Genomic DNA, 16,258 nt, shown 5'->3' with positions numbered 1-16,258 from the left:
ATCTAATCTAAATAGTCTTATGCATACTGTAATTCATGTTTACAGTTTAAAAATTAAAAACAGTTTTAGTAAATATAATAAATTTAAAGAAAAAATGTGTTGAATAAAAATGTAAATCAAATGGTAAATGTAAAATATAAATCATAAATGCATAAAAATCGTTCGCACAATTTCAAAATAAACTCGTTTCGCATGCATTATACAAAAAATATTCAACAATAATGCACTTTTTTTAGATGGATTTTTTTCATTTTCTTTTAAAACAACAAGAAAAAGTTTAATTAAGAGAATTAAAAATTAAAAAATACAGCATTTTATTTTTTTCCACCAAAACACTTCAAAATGATTCCACAAGGTTCGATTTCATTTATTGCACAAGAAAAATATTTTTTGCACACGAAAAATAACTTTTTATTTATTTTTTGCTCCTTGACGGCAAAAACAATTTAAAACTGTTTGAATTTATAGGCGATGTTAAAGATAAGTACTTCTTTTTTCACCGCATCTCAAAACCTTAACTAGGTTCTAACAGAAAAAACCTAGGTTAAAACAGGAACCAAATAATCCTATCTATAAATTGCGATAATGCACTTCTCCCAATCATCATTACAAATAAACGCTTCTCAGCCTTTTTCTGCCCGGATACTACACTTGACCTTGGTTAAGGTCAAATGTAGTATCCGGGCCGAGAAAGGCAGCACACACATAATGATTTGGGGATCATTTAGTATAATCCTGGAAGATTTACATTTTATATATATCAACAACCTTGCAGACAGCCCACCCTCCTCCGTGGAAGGTAAAACGTTTTCTCCAATGATATATTAAAAATAACTAGATGTCTAACTTCCGCGTATTTTTTGAAGCAAAAATCGGTCATTATGGGGGGCAAATTTAACAAATCAAAAGCTTCGTATTTGTTTTGTTTTGATAAATAGCGTAAAGATTTTGCCCCCCATAATGGCCGATTTTTGCTTCACTTTTTCTTATGCCGATTTACGGCAGTAAGACATCTAGTTATTCTTAATATATCATTGGTTGTCTCAGAGTCTGCCTCCCCTTTACAGAATGAACGAAAAGTCTCATAAGAAGTATCAGTTTAATATTTGGTACTATTATTAGCATTGGTATAATTATTACTATTATGGTGTACCAAGTGTTCTAGGATTATGCTAAAAGATCCCCAAACCATCATCATGTTTAACTGTTGGTATTTGATACTTAGGAACAAATCTTTCACCTTTCGGAAGTAACGTAGTTGATACCATCGCTTTTTAAAAGGTGAACTACAGAAGAACTTTTAATGATATTTTACATGAAATCACAACGATTTCAATTGCTCACGTGATTTACTTTTAACGGTTAAATTAGTTAGGCGGCAAAACAGATAAATATACTTACTTAAAAATTTGAACATTAACAGCAGGTCTAGAAACTCACTTGTAAGTTTACTCTATAACGATGAAAAAAAACTTAGCTAAATGTTTTAATAGATAAATTCTGTTCTGAATTTGTTTTAAAAAATTTACAAATAGTACCTTATCACAATAAACAACAGAAATGTTCGTTGGATAATATTTTTATAGAACGTTTGTATACTTAACGTATTAGGTAATTTGGCTTGCCATCCAGAGAGTTTATGCAATAATTTCTTGTAAAGGAAACATAATTTACATTATATTTAAAGCCATAAATTGTAGAGTGCTTCAACAAGATTGATTAATAGATGAGGATAGATTAATAATTTTTGGTGGAGAAAATTTTCTTTGTCTTTTTCTAATTTTGTTGTAATCATCTCACTAAAGTTAAGCAAACCAGTAGTAATAATATTTGAAGTTTAAGCAGTTAAAAAGAGAATAGATATATAAGTAGGATAGTGGTTCTTGTTGTATTGATAATATTTATTACTAAATTTTCTTTGTTGTATTGGTTCTTTTTGTATTTTTAACTTGTATCATATAAACTAAAAGTCTACTTTTAACGAATTACATACCTTAAGTGAATTGTTCTTCTTATAATGGAATTGTCTGCTTGACCTAATACGCTACTTTTTGTACTAAAGTAGTACTAAAACATCTAATAGATGATAGTTCTAATTAATGTTATAAAAATGTTATTTTAATTTTATTCTCTTAAATTTAGAAAAACTTAATGAAAATAATTAAATACTTGCAAAGATAATATTTAAAAAATATGGCAGAGTTTACTCAAGCAATTACAGTAAGTTTTGTCAGATCTAATTTTTATTTATAATGGAAATTTTGTTTTATCTGTAATGAAAGCCTGAATGCTTCTTTAATGAAATTTACTATTTTTAGAATTACATAAACATGCTGTTCCTTTGCTTTTAATTTGCTTAAATTTTTAAATTCATAATCCAAGTTCAAAACCTATAAATATATTTAAAAATGAAAGTCAAGTTTTTTGCTTCCAAACTTATAAAACAGTACAAGCGTTCATTAACCAAAGATGCTTACTTAGGTGCAGATGTTATTATCTTAAAACATTTTAAAAACCTGTTCTGTATAATAAAATAAAAAAAACTTATGAAGAAAATTCTGTTTCCTACATTTTTGTAATAAATGAAAATGATCTTAAAGTATGTTGAATGTTTTTTTTTATTACTTTTAGTTATACACATCTATAGATGGAGAATTCTTTAATCCCCTTACTGGAATTGATATCTGTAAGAATTGTGGCAAAAAGGTGCTTCTTTTAAATTTTTTATATTTCATTTTAAAGAAAACTATTTCAATTGTTATGCAATCAATGTTGGTAAAATTATGCTTTCTATACTCATTTTATTATCCCATTTAGCTTTGCTGTGTATTTTGATATGTAAAAGTGTCAATGATTAAAATAGATATGATGACATCTTTTTTAATCATTGACACTTTTACATATCAAAATATAGATTGAATTGATGACAGTGACAAAATATAGATTGTAATGATGACAGTGATAAGATTTATGAAAATTAAAAAGTGATCTCTTACATATTAAACAGTGACTTTGTCTAGAATTTTAAATGATCAGAGTTGCATCATATATCAAATTAATTATTTGTTGTTAAAGTAACTGTAATGATAAGCATATTTGAATCAAAGCATTTTCATATTATCACACCTTAGATGCTAAATACACAGACTAATTGGAAGCAATCTGGTACCTGACTGCTACTAATGAAATTTTCCATTTGACTTTTTGGCAGAATTTCTAGGGGTGCCATTGCTATTATTTGATTATTTGTATGAATAAATTACATGAATAACTTTATTGGTTCTCTATTTAATTGTTAATTCAATTATTGGTACCAAAATTTCTATAGAGGTTTGTTTCAGAAAAAGTGTGAATTATTTCTTTTATTCTTTCTTGTGTTTAAAAACTTTTGTGCAATATTTTATATTAACAGAATGTATGCACATAAAGATTGAAAGTTTTTCTTATAATATTTCAATTTGCTAACACAATCAGTTGATGGTTCAAATTACTGTCTAATTTTAACAGAGTAAAATCAATGGGCTTTGTGTCTCTTAAAGATAAAGCCAACAGTACTTTTTCTAAATAGCCTCTCAAGTGTCATACTAAGAAACATAAATAATTAAAAGTGTGCATTAGTCACTCTGTTAAGATCCTACACTTTAATTGAAAAAAGATTAAACATCAAGTTTTTTGTGTATAAATTTTTGTGCTAAAATTGTAGTTAAAAATTAAAGTCACAAATCATAAAGTGTAAGCATGTACCATGTAATGCAGAGTGAATCTGTGCTAAATAGGTCACAGTTTAGAATAAATGCAATAACTTTTTTTTTTTTTTAGAATTTTGACATTTTTATTAATGAAGAAATTCTGTTTAATCATGTAAATTTTTTAAAGAAAAATGAAAATTAGATTTTAAAAAATTTACCCATTTTAACAGAAGATTAAGGTAAAAATGGTCATTGTTTATTACATAAAAAATAACTGAAAACAATGTTGGAATTACAATTTACCTTTTTGTGCACAAAAACACTTTTTTTTGGAAAACGTTTTTTCCTGAAATCTTCATAAAACTTTTTTTCTGCATTTTTTGCATTTAACCCATTTTAAATGATTTGCTTGCTTTTCATAATTCATCACTTTTATCACCAATCTTAAATGATAACTTTTGTTTTTTGGTAATTTTTTTCATTTTTTGCTGTGGTTTCTCTTCTTGATTCTTGAAGATTGCAGCTCTATGTTCTTCTATCTCACATATGCCTTCAAGTTTTTTTAGCATGCATTTGGTTTTGGTCTTGCAGTAAACTTTTTAGCATGATTTAAATTTCCAATTTTACTGATTTAATGCTTCTTAAAATTGGCTATATTGCTATGTTGGTATAGATATTGTCACTGTAATTGCTGTTATTAATAGTAATGGAGCTTTAATAAGTGGATTGTAGTTTGTGTAATTTTTATTTTATCTTCATTTATGTTATTTTAATTTTTTGGGAAAATGCCAGTTTGTTAAAATAGAAAAAGACATCTAATGGTTGCAAAATATGTGAATGATAAGTGAGCTGGAAGGCATATTAAACATATTATTACTAAATTAATATAAATGCATGTTAAACATTTATTATTAAAAATGGTTATCTTAATGACCCATTTTACCCAAAAAGTAACACATTTTCATTGTAAAACTGATCTTGTTGCATACAATGGAGAAAATAATGACTTTGTTAATACCTTGAATTTATATGTGGTACTGCTAATTGCTTGAGTATTGTTATTTGGAACCTTACTTTGACTTTTTATTTACTTGCATTTTTCGATGTGACTGCTTAAGTATTTAATTATTTAGCTTCATCTAGGTCATCTGTATAACCATTTTCTAAAACCTACCAATTAACTGACATTAAAACTCAGGACTGATTAATATCAAATATCTTATCATGATCTCTTATATATTGACTTATAGCAAAGTTTTATTAGAAACATTTATAATTATTACAAAATTATACTATTATGCTGTATGGAATTTGAAAATATTTGAGAAAATATAAAACTTTTATGCACAAAACATATTTCTAAGATATTATGCACAAGTTTGTGTTGTTTACTTAATCTGTAAAAGTTTATATATTTAATTTAAAATAATATAGAAACTGAAGAAAGAAAGTTGTTGAATTTTTGAATTAATAATTTTCATTCAGACTCTGGTGTGTCCTCATAAACTACTTCCAAAAGAAGGAATAATGCAGCTACCTACTGGTAGTACTCATCTTAAAGTAATACGTATTGAACCTGATTTGCGTGCAACTATGAGGTATGTTAAAGCTCCATTTCTTTTAATTTTGATTTCTAGTAGTTCTGCTACAGTGGCTGCTGAAGTTGAATAAGAATTTGACTTGATTAATTTTTGTCCTCATAATTTGGAATATGATAAAGGTGCTCAATCTTTGTTGTTTTTGTGTTGTTTTTTTTATTACTTTTTGGTATTGTTTTAAGTTCATTTGCTGTTATTTTAGTACAGAGAAAAATAGAAGAATTACAAGTATTTTTGACAATATGAAGTTCAGCTTACTTGAATCAGTAACAAATCTTGAGGACATTTGGGAGTCAATTGGCATTAGTGAAGAACAGAAAGATCAAAGAAATAAGACTGTATTAGATCATCTTCAACGTAAGATCTAAAAAAGTTTTTTCTTAAAATGCCTTAGCAAACTTTTCTTTCAATCCAGTATGATTTCTCTGGTTTCATTAAATATTATTTCTGTCAAATATCCTGGAACAATAAGAACCCTTTTTCTCTCTACTAATTAGATAACTGCGCTTATATCTATTTTCTCTAAAATGTTTAATGATTGATCAGTCAAAAAAAAAAATAGTTAGAAGATCTCCTTAAGTTTTTTTGTTTCCAATTTTGTAAAAAAATACATGCTATTGACATATTGGTGAAAAATTAAAAAAAAAAAAATAATAAATTATAAGCTTCCTATTAAACTATCAAACTGAAAAACTTGTTTCCTTTTTATTAACTTCATCTTACATTTGTTGACCTGCAGTTTGAAGCCCAGCTTCCAATAAAAAAATTATAAAACTCTAAAGCTAAAATTGTATCTTTGAGCTTTCAGAAATTATCATCATGTCAGTTTCTGTTTTGTAAAAAAATGATTTAAATAATGCCTATTAACTTTATAATTAACTGTTCTTGATATTGTTAATTTGACAATCTCTGAGTAAAGATTCATCATAAAAAGGAAAACAACATTTGTTGTAAGTGAATATATCACATTGTGATTACTGGAATGAGCAAAACTGTTGGATAGAAAATGTACTAGCCGATAAAAATCAACCACTTGTACTTAGAATCATATTAGTTACTGCTCCAGAAATCACTTGGTGGAATGAAAAAAACATAAAAAAAAGGAATATCACTGACAACAGTGAAAACCTGATTACCATCTGCAGGATGAAGAGGATGTGTTGCTGAAAAGGAGATCCATAATGATATAATGTGATTTCCATTGTTTCGTTTATATGAAAAGTGGTCTTTTGAAAACTGGAATTTTTAAATTTTTGTTCAAATTTACGCATTTTTTGACAAAGTGAAGAATACTTGTGTGCCATTGACTTTTCCTTGTCCTTTTTCTTCATTCATATATCTTTTTAAATTCTTAAAAAATTTGCATTATTTATTTTTCCAATACTCAATTTTAACATTCTCTTGCCAATTCTAATTGTAATTTTACCTTTACAATCTTGTGTATGACTAAACAGCTTTTGAAACATGTTCAACTGTAGTTTTGCTTTAATACTCAAAATTGGTGATAAGCATTTCTTTATTGTAATTCTATTTGTTACTCTTTTCATGTCATTCCTTAACATTTTCAAATATTTTCAATGACAATTTGCATGTATGGAAATAAAATATCTATGAAATTGGCATATAAAGACATGTCAAGAATGAACAAACTGAAAATTGATAAACCTGGTTTTGGACTTTTCTTATGTCCAAGTTTTTCTTACAATCAGTTACTCTCATGGTATTTTTAAAATCTTTTTTTGTAATGTAGTTGTACTGGTTCTTTGTAATTTAGCTCTTTTGTTCATTACTCTTCAGAGCTTCTAAATGAGATGGTAGCAGAAGAAGAGCAATTAAAAGCAAAAATGCAGCTGAAAGTGAAAGAGTATCAAGAAGAACTTGACCAGTTATGCAAAGATCTTGTTATTCCTCCAAAACAGGTTGTTTTTTTTTTGTAAAAAATATATTTTAAAATGAACTTGTTAAATACTTTTAGAATAACTTGTTATTCTATGAACTCTGAAATACAAGGTTCATTAATCATATGTATCTATTAATTTATCATATTTCTTTATTAGTTTATCTTATGATAATTGATTAAAAAGCTCATTTTAATTCAGTGTTGCTATCCAAGAAAAAAATACTTGTACTGAATTTTTTCATAAGCAAAATAGAACTTTAGTTAGAAAATGAGTTATTTAATTACTGCACCAAAACAAGTGCTTAAGTTGTATAAAAGTTGCCTATCTGCATAAGTATATAGCAACAAATTTTCTACCTAAAACAACAATATAGGGCTTTAATTTGATGTTAATTTTTTGACTGAGATATTAGTTTTAGCATAGTATTTATCAGAAAATGTATCTTTGGAAATGAGTAAATTTAAAATATAACTTTTTTAATTAATAAGAGTTGATAAAACAATTTTAATTAGATTAAAATTGTTTTATATAGTGTTATTGAATGCTTAACATTCTATTATCTTTTTTTCTCTTTCCAGGTTCCTACTAATTTAAGCCTTCTGCAACTGGAAATCAGGTTAAGAGGAGATGTTGATACACTAAACAAGGTTTAGATTTGGAGTGTTTTTATTTTCTTTAACTAAAAATTCTTATTCTTTTCAAATAATTTTCAGTAGTTATTAAGTTTTCTTTAGCTGTTCTTTTAAATATAGGTTTACGCTGCAAGTTTTTTACTGTTCCAAATGTTATGAAACAGTGTTAATTTTATGCAATCGTTTTAACTAAAATTTGTATTTAATGATTTTTTTTAAATAAAGTAAAAACTTTGTATGCTATAGGAGAAGCATGATAGACTGAAATCTTTAAAACGAATTCGTAATGAAGAACAACTGTTATGTGAGCGTCTTATGATGCCACAGCATGAACTAATTTTTATTGGTTGTCCAACTCTTGACCAGTTGCGTGAGCTGGAACAAAATGTTAAGTTTCTTAAAGTTGAAAAGGTAAATTTGCTTCATTGCTTTTTTTTTTTTTTTTGTATAACCAAGGCATAAAAGTTAATTTATTCAAGTTTTGAATTATAAGAATATTTGGACAAAGTTAAGTGAGAATTTATTTTAAATTTATTAGAGTTTTACTTTATTTGTCTAAACTGTAAGAGTTTTTTTTTTTTTTTTTTTTTTTTTTTTAGGCTTCACGCATGACTCTCTTTAAAAAGTTACAAGCTTCCATTATGCAATTATGGCGAGAGCTTGATAGTGAGCCAAGTACTGAGCTTGGGGAGCAACTGTGCCACCAAGATGCCGATGAAAATTTTGTTTTGTCATCACACAATCTTGATGAGTTGACTGAATTACAAAAAAAGGTTTTAATATTTGAATTTTTTATTAGAATTTCCTTAGTAGGCTACACAGTAATATTCTTTTCTAGTTTTTTTTTTTTTATCCTTATCTCAATAATTAAAATGATAAAAGATAATAAAAAACAGTAAAAATTTTCTTCTACTGTTGCAAACACATAAAAAGAAAGAAAACTCATAAAAACCAAGAAAACTCCTTGAATGCCTACAACAATTACTTTAACATTAAATGTCCACAAATTGCCATTAATGATCATAATTCAATGCCTCTAATTGTTTCAAGATTTTCATACACACCTAATATGAACCATATTATCAAAATTTAAGTGTATTGCTTAAATTTTGATAACACGGTTCTTTTGTTTTTTATAAACATTTTTACACTTTATTATCTTAAATTGTAAGATCTTAAATAGCATTTTACATATTATTTTTACACAAATAATATATAAAATGCTAATTTAAGATCTTGGGTTTCTAGAAACTCAAATAAAACTTCACCCTTTTCTTTCATATATGTTATGCTCTAAACATTTATATTTAACAGATGAAACACTGTATGATAAAATAACCACTAAAGGATGTGATTATATATGGAAATGGAATTTTTTGTTTTACACATTAAACTAACAAAAAATATCAATTATTGACTTGAAAAATAGTTGTAATGGATGAAGTATGGTGTTTTCTTTAAGTCCTGTTTTCATAGTTTAATTATAAAATGTCACTAAGAACATTTGTAAAATAGTGTTTTATATTTTATTTGTATTAAAACAATCTTATGTAATAAATAATAATGCATTAAAAATATCTATAGCTTCAAGAAGAACACAGTGCATTATTGCAACAAATAGAATCACTACGTAGCAAAGTTTTATCATTGTGGGATCGTTTAGAGACTACTAAAGTAGATAGAGATGAATTTTTACCCATATTAAAAAGCAACACACCAAAATCTGCAAAAGCGGTATCTTTTACTTGTCTAGTAAATTGGAAAGCATAACAATTGATCTCAGCATTTGATCAAAAATGTCATAATTTCATAGCAAATACTACTTATTTTTATTTTAGCTTATAAAAGAAATTGCAAGGCTAGAAGAATTGAAAAGGTTGCACATGCAAAAATTTATAGAATCAATAAGAAAGGAGTTAGTTTTTCTTTGGGACAAGTGCTATTTTGGTGAAGAGCAGAGGGTTGTTTTTCAAGCTTTTTATTCAGGTAATTTTTTTTGGTGGTGGTGTTTTTACTTGTAAGTACAAGTTAGAAATTAAAAATATGTGTGCGTGTGTATACATAAAGAGCCCAGCTCCATGGCTCTGCACTCTGACTTCAGTTCTATGTGTTTTAGTATTATCTTTTAAATATTTCTGATTTTATTAAAAATTAATGTTAACTGAGTTGTTTAAATTTTGCAATATAAATATGCTCATTACTATGCATACTGATTTTTTGTGTTTATGAAATTGTGTAGATATTTATACAGAGGAGACATTAGCAGATCATGAGCACCAAGTTGCCACAGTTAAAAATTACTATGAAGAAAACAAAGAGCTGTTTAAGCTTGTTGAAAAGCGAGAAAGTTTGTGGAAAAAGAAAATTGAGTTTGAGGTATTAAATCTATTTAATATTGTTAAAAGAGTCAATTAACCTGAATGTTATTAAAATGTTATCATTTTTTAAGAATCGTGCTACTGATACTAATCGGCTGAATAATCGAGGCGGTGCATTGTTAAAAGAAGAAAAAACAAGAAAAGCAGTTGAGAAAGAGTTGCCAAAGGTCAGTTTATTTGAGGTTAACAAACATTTTAATAGCTTAGTAACTTTATCATATATATACATATATATCCACATTTAATCATAAGTGTATTTAAAGTTTTTTGTACTTTTTATACTTCAAAAAAAGTGTTGATAAACATGATTTAAATAATAATTGTTTTATTCACTATGATCTTATTATCCTGGTATTCTTAAGGTGGAAAATGACTTGCGCAAGAAAATAATCGTGTGGGAACGTGAAAATGAAGCATATTTCTTATTTAATGGAAACCGCTATGTGGACTATATTGAAGTACAAAAAAATGAATTTGAAGAAACTCAAAAAGAAAAAAAAGAAGAAAAAGTAAAACAATTTTAGCTTTAGAGTATTTTGATTTGTATTTTTAATTTGATATGTTTTCTCTATATAATTAGTTTCTCTACACCATGCTCCTGAGTGTACCATTAGGTTATAACAAAATGGCCACGAATAAAACTTTATGTGATACTGCAATTGTGTCTCTTACCAGAAAAAATAGTTTTTAAATATTTGGCATAAATCTATCCAAATAAAATGCCATTTACTTTTGTATTTTTTTGAAATGGAAAAACTGGGTATAACTATGGAAAACCTTTTATCAAGAATGAAAAATAAAGTGAAATTATTGATGATGAGTTGCAATAGGCAAGAGTTTACCTTAGCCATCAAAATTTCAGCCATATCTTGTTTTGCTTGGTCAGTTAGTCTTGGTGCAACAGCAAATAAATGAATTACTCACTCAGGGATAGTAATAATAAGGCAGCTGTCTGTTTACTATTGATAATCTGATTCATACAAGGGGGTAAAATAAAATGCTCTGTAAATGTCTTACATTGCTATTTTTATTATTCAAGATCTGCAAAACTTACCACCTTTAATAAGAGCTAACCCTGTGTATGCCTTTGAGATATGCAGAATTGGAAGTGTACAGTTCTCTTAGCTTGACCACAATATTTCCTATCTACAGGCAACCCACCAGATTGATCACTGCAAAAGCCTCCTACTCAGCAGACGAAGTCATGAACAAAGTAGTATGAATGTATTTTCTATCAACAATTGGTAAAGGCCTGTTATGTGTCTGCTCAAATGGCTCAACTTGCTAACTCTGCAATTGCCTTATCCCCAATACAAAGGATCAAATAAACTCAAACACACTGAGGGAAAAGGTGTAAGAGACAAAATGTGGCAACTATAGTTGCTACAGGTGGAATGTTTTTAAGAGTTTCAGTCAAATTAAAGTTAAACTTTCTTTAGTTTACAGCATGGTACCATGCTAAAACTGCAGTCAAATCTAAATCTAAGTGATTGTTAAACCCTAAAAGCAGCAAATGTAGTGTGAGAAGGTGCTGAAAGCAAGACTGTAGAAAATCAAATCTGAAACCAGCCCTGTTGCTTAGAGAAAGAACTCTGAAAACCTTTTTTAAAAGTTTTACCTACTTTTACCTACTGACCTGAACATGGTAAATTTCAATTTGTGAAGCATTCTGTTATCTTGTTCAACAATTTTCATCTTAGTCCAGTTTGTATGTGAGAAAAGAGAAATCAACCTGAATAGAGAGGTAGGGTCTCTAAAAGATTTTTTTAAAACTATTAAAGCAGAACAAGGTCTCAAATGTCCCACAGCCTCTAGTAGATAAAAAGGTCAAGTGATAGTGCAGGAAAAGTTTAGAGACACAAGTGACTAAAAGTTGTTCATTGTTACAATTAAATTTGACATCCCAGAGTTATATGACAATGTTCCCACTTTACTGACCTTATTTGTCATTTACTCCATAGTAATAGACCTAAAACTAGCAATTATTATTATTGGGATCCAAAGTTAATCTTCTAAGTATCTGTGCACATGATGTGAGGGATCCCTGCCTTAGTCAACTCCAGCACAACATGGAACTCTTGGAAAAATTAGGGAGTTTTTTTAACTGCTTACAGAAACTCTGTTGCTCAACATTCCAAAACTTTAAATTTTATGAACTATGTCAATGATCCTATTTTGGCTGGAGACATCAACTTCTCCGTTCTACAAGTAATATCTCCAAATTAGAGGGGGATGTGTAAAAGGTTATCAATGCAAGATAAATATGCTACTTTTGTTAAACCCCTGAACTTTTGTCAAACCCCTGAACTTAGTTTACAAATGTTTTGAATGCATTCAATTGTGTTTGCAATCCTTGGTTTGGTGAAGCTCTTTCCCTTGACTATATGACCACTGCTCATAAGTTTAAGGCCACTTATCTTACTCTTGGTATTGTCTTTAATTCAAAAATACATGTAGATTTTAAAAGTATACGAAGAGTTCCATATCTCATCAGAACTTTGGATAACATCTCATGCAAGCAGTTGTAAATATAGCAGCTTGTGTTTGTAGATAATTAAAGAAACTGTGTCTGTGTAATCTGTTCTTGAGTTATTTTTCTGGCAAAACCATTGCTTCTAAATATGTTTAATAATATTTGGCTGACAAAAAGATGGTTGTTTATTTATAAACAAAGGCAACATGGCAAAGTTAATTTTAGAAATATACATTTGTCCCCTTTTTATCAAATTTGAAAACTATTTTACAACATATAATACTTGTAGAAAAATAGCAGTTAAATTTGAGTTTTTCTCAAGGCTTCAAACATTTAAAAAGTAATATTTTTGATACCTACTATTGCATAAATCAAAACTAGAACCAAGGCATTTTTTCAAAACTATTTACACCTCAGGAATAAAGTGTATATTTTGTTTTTAACTTATTACTATTCTAAATTTACTCTTAGGTATTTTTACATTTAGGGCTTATGATTTTTTGTAACTCTTTATTCTCACGCCATAAATCAAATCACTCCGAAATCAAAAAATTCCATTTATATCAAGTCACCCCTAAATAAAAAATTTAATATACACTGTCTCTTTTAAAAAAAAAAAAGGAAAGGCTGAAATTTACGTTGTAATTTACGTTGTAATTTACGTTGTAAAATTACGTTATAATAATACATTGTAATTTAACTTAAATTTACTTTGTTTAAAAACCATAATAATTGTATTCTATGTTAAATACTACATATTTTGTAACTCTGTAATATTTTTAGAATTTTTAAACACTTCATTATGAATACAAAACTTATTTATAGCAATATATGATATGATATGATATGATATGATATGATATGATATGATATATACTTGTATATAAATTGCATATACGTTTTTGTGAATATCTAGTTGCGAGTAAAGCAAGAAGAACTGGACAATGAGTTGAAGTTTGGATCTACAAGTTCGAAAAGGTTAATGATACATAATACTTTTAAAGTTGTAAATACTTACATCTTAGTAGTTTTAAAGCATAAACTCTTAAATTAAATATTATAAATCTTAATAGATTTGTTTATGTTTTCCATTTCGCTATCGTGTAAAAAAAGAAAAATGTACGGTGAGCTTAGTCTAAAAATAAAAATTTTTTTTTTTTTTTTAGAAAACATATTGGAACTCCTGGAAAGGCTAAAACCCCTAAAGTACATGTTTCCTTGTTTGTAGAATTTTAAAGGAAATTTTTCTTGGTAAAATATTTTATTTGATAAAATTGTTTCAGATGGATGTTACACATGGTACTCCTGGACGTTTTGTTCATTCGTCGCTCTTTTCTTCTCCTCGTCACCCTGTTCACTCGAAAGAAAACAATCCGATTTCAGTAAAATCAGTTGTGACTAATGTTTTCAAAAAAGCTGTGAAAAATAAAACGATGAAAGTAAATTGCTTGAATACTAATAAGTTATATTGTCTTTTTAGAAAATAGTTGACGATTATTTTACTGATCATCTTGTTTACTTTTATTGTCTTTTCGCTTGAAATTAAGATACAAAACGAAGCACGAAGAAAAAGCTTAAAGCGCCGTTCTGTACGTCTTGCTTCAGCTAAAAGAGTCCTAAAGGAAAAAAATGATAATGCAACAGATGGTCAGCTTGATGTGTCAGTGGTGAGCGGATCAATATTTAAAAATTCAAACCCTAATGCATCTCTGATGTCTTACAATGATTTTTCTGTAAGTAATGGGAATTTTCAGACTCTTTTCGATGATTTTCTTCAAGCGCATTTTTAAGTTTTCATAGTAAAACAGCTCTTGAACTAAACTTCTGACGCTCGAGACATAAAAAAACGGGCCTTTTTTTTTTCTTTTAAGAATGCTGTTGCAGAGAGTCCATTTAGTCGTAGCAGTTTTTTATGTAATCCAACAGAACGCGTACCTAGTATGCAATATAGTTTCACAAACATTTCGATTGCCACTAGTGGAAAAAGAACATCTTCTAGAAATACGCAGCGCAGTGAAAGTAATAAAGTTAATAAAACTTTGACTGATCGAACGCCGAAAACATTTAAAGTGTAATACTCATCTCAGTCGTTTTGCGGGCAAATATTTTGTACGATATATTTTATTGTAATTTTAACAGTTTTACCTTTTGTTTTTATGCTTGGTTCAACGATTTTTTCGAAGTTAAACCGGGCTGTATTGCGTATATTAATACTCCATCGTTACTTTTGTTTTGCTATTTGGTTTTCTTCGTTCCAATAAAGTAAATAAATAAACTAAAGTAAAAAATCACAACTAAAATTTTGCTTCGACTTTTTTTAGTTTTTTTTTGGTGTATCCTTTTCAGTCGTGTTATTTAAGATCTTTGTAAATAAATAGCGTGCAATTACTATGCATTACAAACTTATTATTATGGTGCAAAGTGTTATGAACATGTTTGAAATTCCTTTTTCTATATATATATACATGTGTGTATACATATACATATATATACACACATGTACGTGTTTATATATATATTTGTGTGTATGTATATGTGTGTATGCATATATTTTCAGTTTGATTTTTTATGTGCAATCTCTGCAATATTATTCGATTTATATTTAGGAACTTCGTGATCTTAAATTAATTTGAAAACAATTCTATTTAAATTAAAATGAAAATGTTTCCAATGTAAAGTGAACGTCGCTTGTTAAAATTCATATTTATTCTTACAATAAAAGTACTATGTAACTGTTTATGTTTATTAAAAACGTATTATTTTTTAGTGGGATGTGAAGTAATACCGATCAACTGAGAAAGTGTGTGAAGTGTTTAGTTTTTCTTGAAAAGTGAATTCGAATTGTTCGTAGTGATGATTTGACATTAGTTTATCACTGAGAAAAGAAATTTATAAACTGTATTTTAAAAAAAATTCCTTTATGCAGCATGGAACGAATAAAACAAGAAATGTCTGTCTCCCGTATTGATATTGAGCTGATCAATCTATTTATAAATAAATTTGAATTTTTCAAAACTTAAAAATATGGCATATTTTGCTCAAAAACCTAATAATGACTATAAGTGTTTAAAAGATATTAGCATATAGCAAATATGATTTTTTTTTTTTTTGTTTTTAAAAAAAAAACAATTCTATATAAAATCTAACCTATAAAAAATGGCATATGCAGGTCAAAAATTCTTTTGAATCAAGTTCTTAAAAGTTACAAAAATATAAAATTTACTCTCTTAAATCTAGATTCACTTTGAATGATTTTTTAGACTTCATATAACCTAATTCGTTAGACGTTTTAAAAATATTATGCAGTAGGTAATTTTTCAAGATACAGTTTATGAATAAAAAATATGATTTACTAGTAAATAACATTTTAATGTAAATGTGCTTTAGTCATACAATGTCCCCTTTTCAATTTTGTTAATACTCCCTCCACCTTTTGTTTAAAATGAAATGAAGTCTGTTTTTTCCAACGGTAAAACATAGAGGTCATGGTTTGAGTTGGTTTCAGTAACAGGCTGGTAATTTGATTAAAATTGAAGGAACTCTAAGAAAAAACTGAGAAAGAGAGATATTGTAAAGCTTTAGGGACA

At 27.7% G+C, this 16,258-nt stretch overlaps 1 protein-coding gene across 2 annotated transcripts; it reads left to right on the top strand.

The window, feature by feature from the left end:
* Positions 1 to 1,351: 1,351 nt before the first annotated feature.
* LOC145183048 (protein regulator of cytokinesis 1-like) lies at positions 1,352 to 15,480 on the top strand. Of its 2 annotated transcripts, XM_090084918.1 has the most exons (19): positions 1,352 to 1,442; positions 2,143 to 2,220; positions 2,632 to 2,706; positions 5,175 to 5,287; positions 5,490 to 5,644; positions 7,085 to 7,206; positions 7,767 to 7,835; positions 8,067 to 8,231; positions 8,420 to 8,593; positions 9,405 to 9,554; positions 9,659 to 9,806; positions 10,060 to 10,196; positions 10,270 to 10,365; positions 10,561 to 10,707; positions 13,588 to 13,649; positions 13,838 to 13,877; positions 13,955 to 14,110; positions 14,219 to 14,404; positions 14,543 to 15,480. In XM_090084918.1, the coding sequence occupies exons 2-19, from the start codon at positions 2,194 to 2,196 to the stop codon at positions 14,744 to 14,746; spliced, it is 2,226 nt and encodes a 741-aa protein (XP_089941044.1). In that variant the 5' UTR covers positions 1,352 to 1,442; positions 2,143 to 2,193; the 3' UTR covers positions 14,747 to 15,480. The 2 variants fall into 2 exon arrangements, with proteins under 2 accessions (XP_089941044.1, XP_089941043.1); XM_090084917.1 differs by lacking the exon at positions 1,352 to 1,442 and having other exon boundaries at positions 2,134 to 2,220.
* Positions 15,481 to 16,258: the final 778 nt, after the last annotated feature.

The sequence above is a fragment of the Hydra viridissima genome, unplaced genomic scaffold, assembly GCF_058129835.1.
Source record: "Hydra viridissima isolate aposymbiotic clone 2 unplaced genomic scaffold, HvirCarnegie_v1 scaffold_4, whole genome shotgun sequence".
Lineage (NCBI taxonomy): Eukaryota > Metazoa > Cnidaria > Hydrozoa > Anthoathecata > Hydridae > Hydra > Hydra viridissima.
The sequence above is the reverse complement of the archived record's forward strand: the minus strand, read 5'-3'. Positions and strand labels throughout refer to the sequence as shown.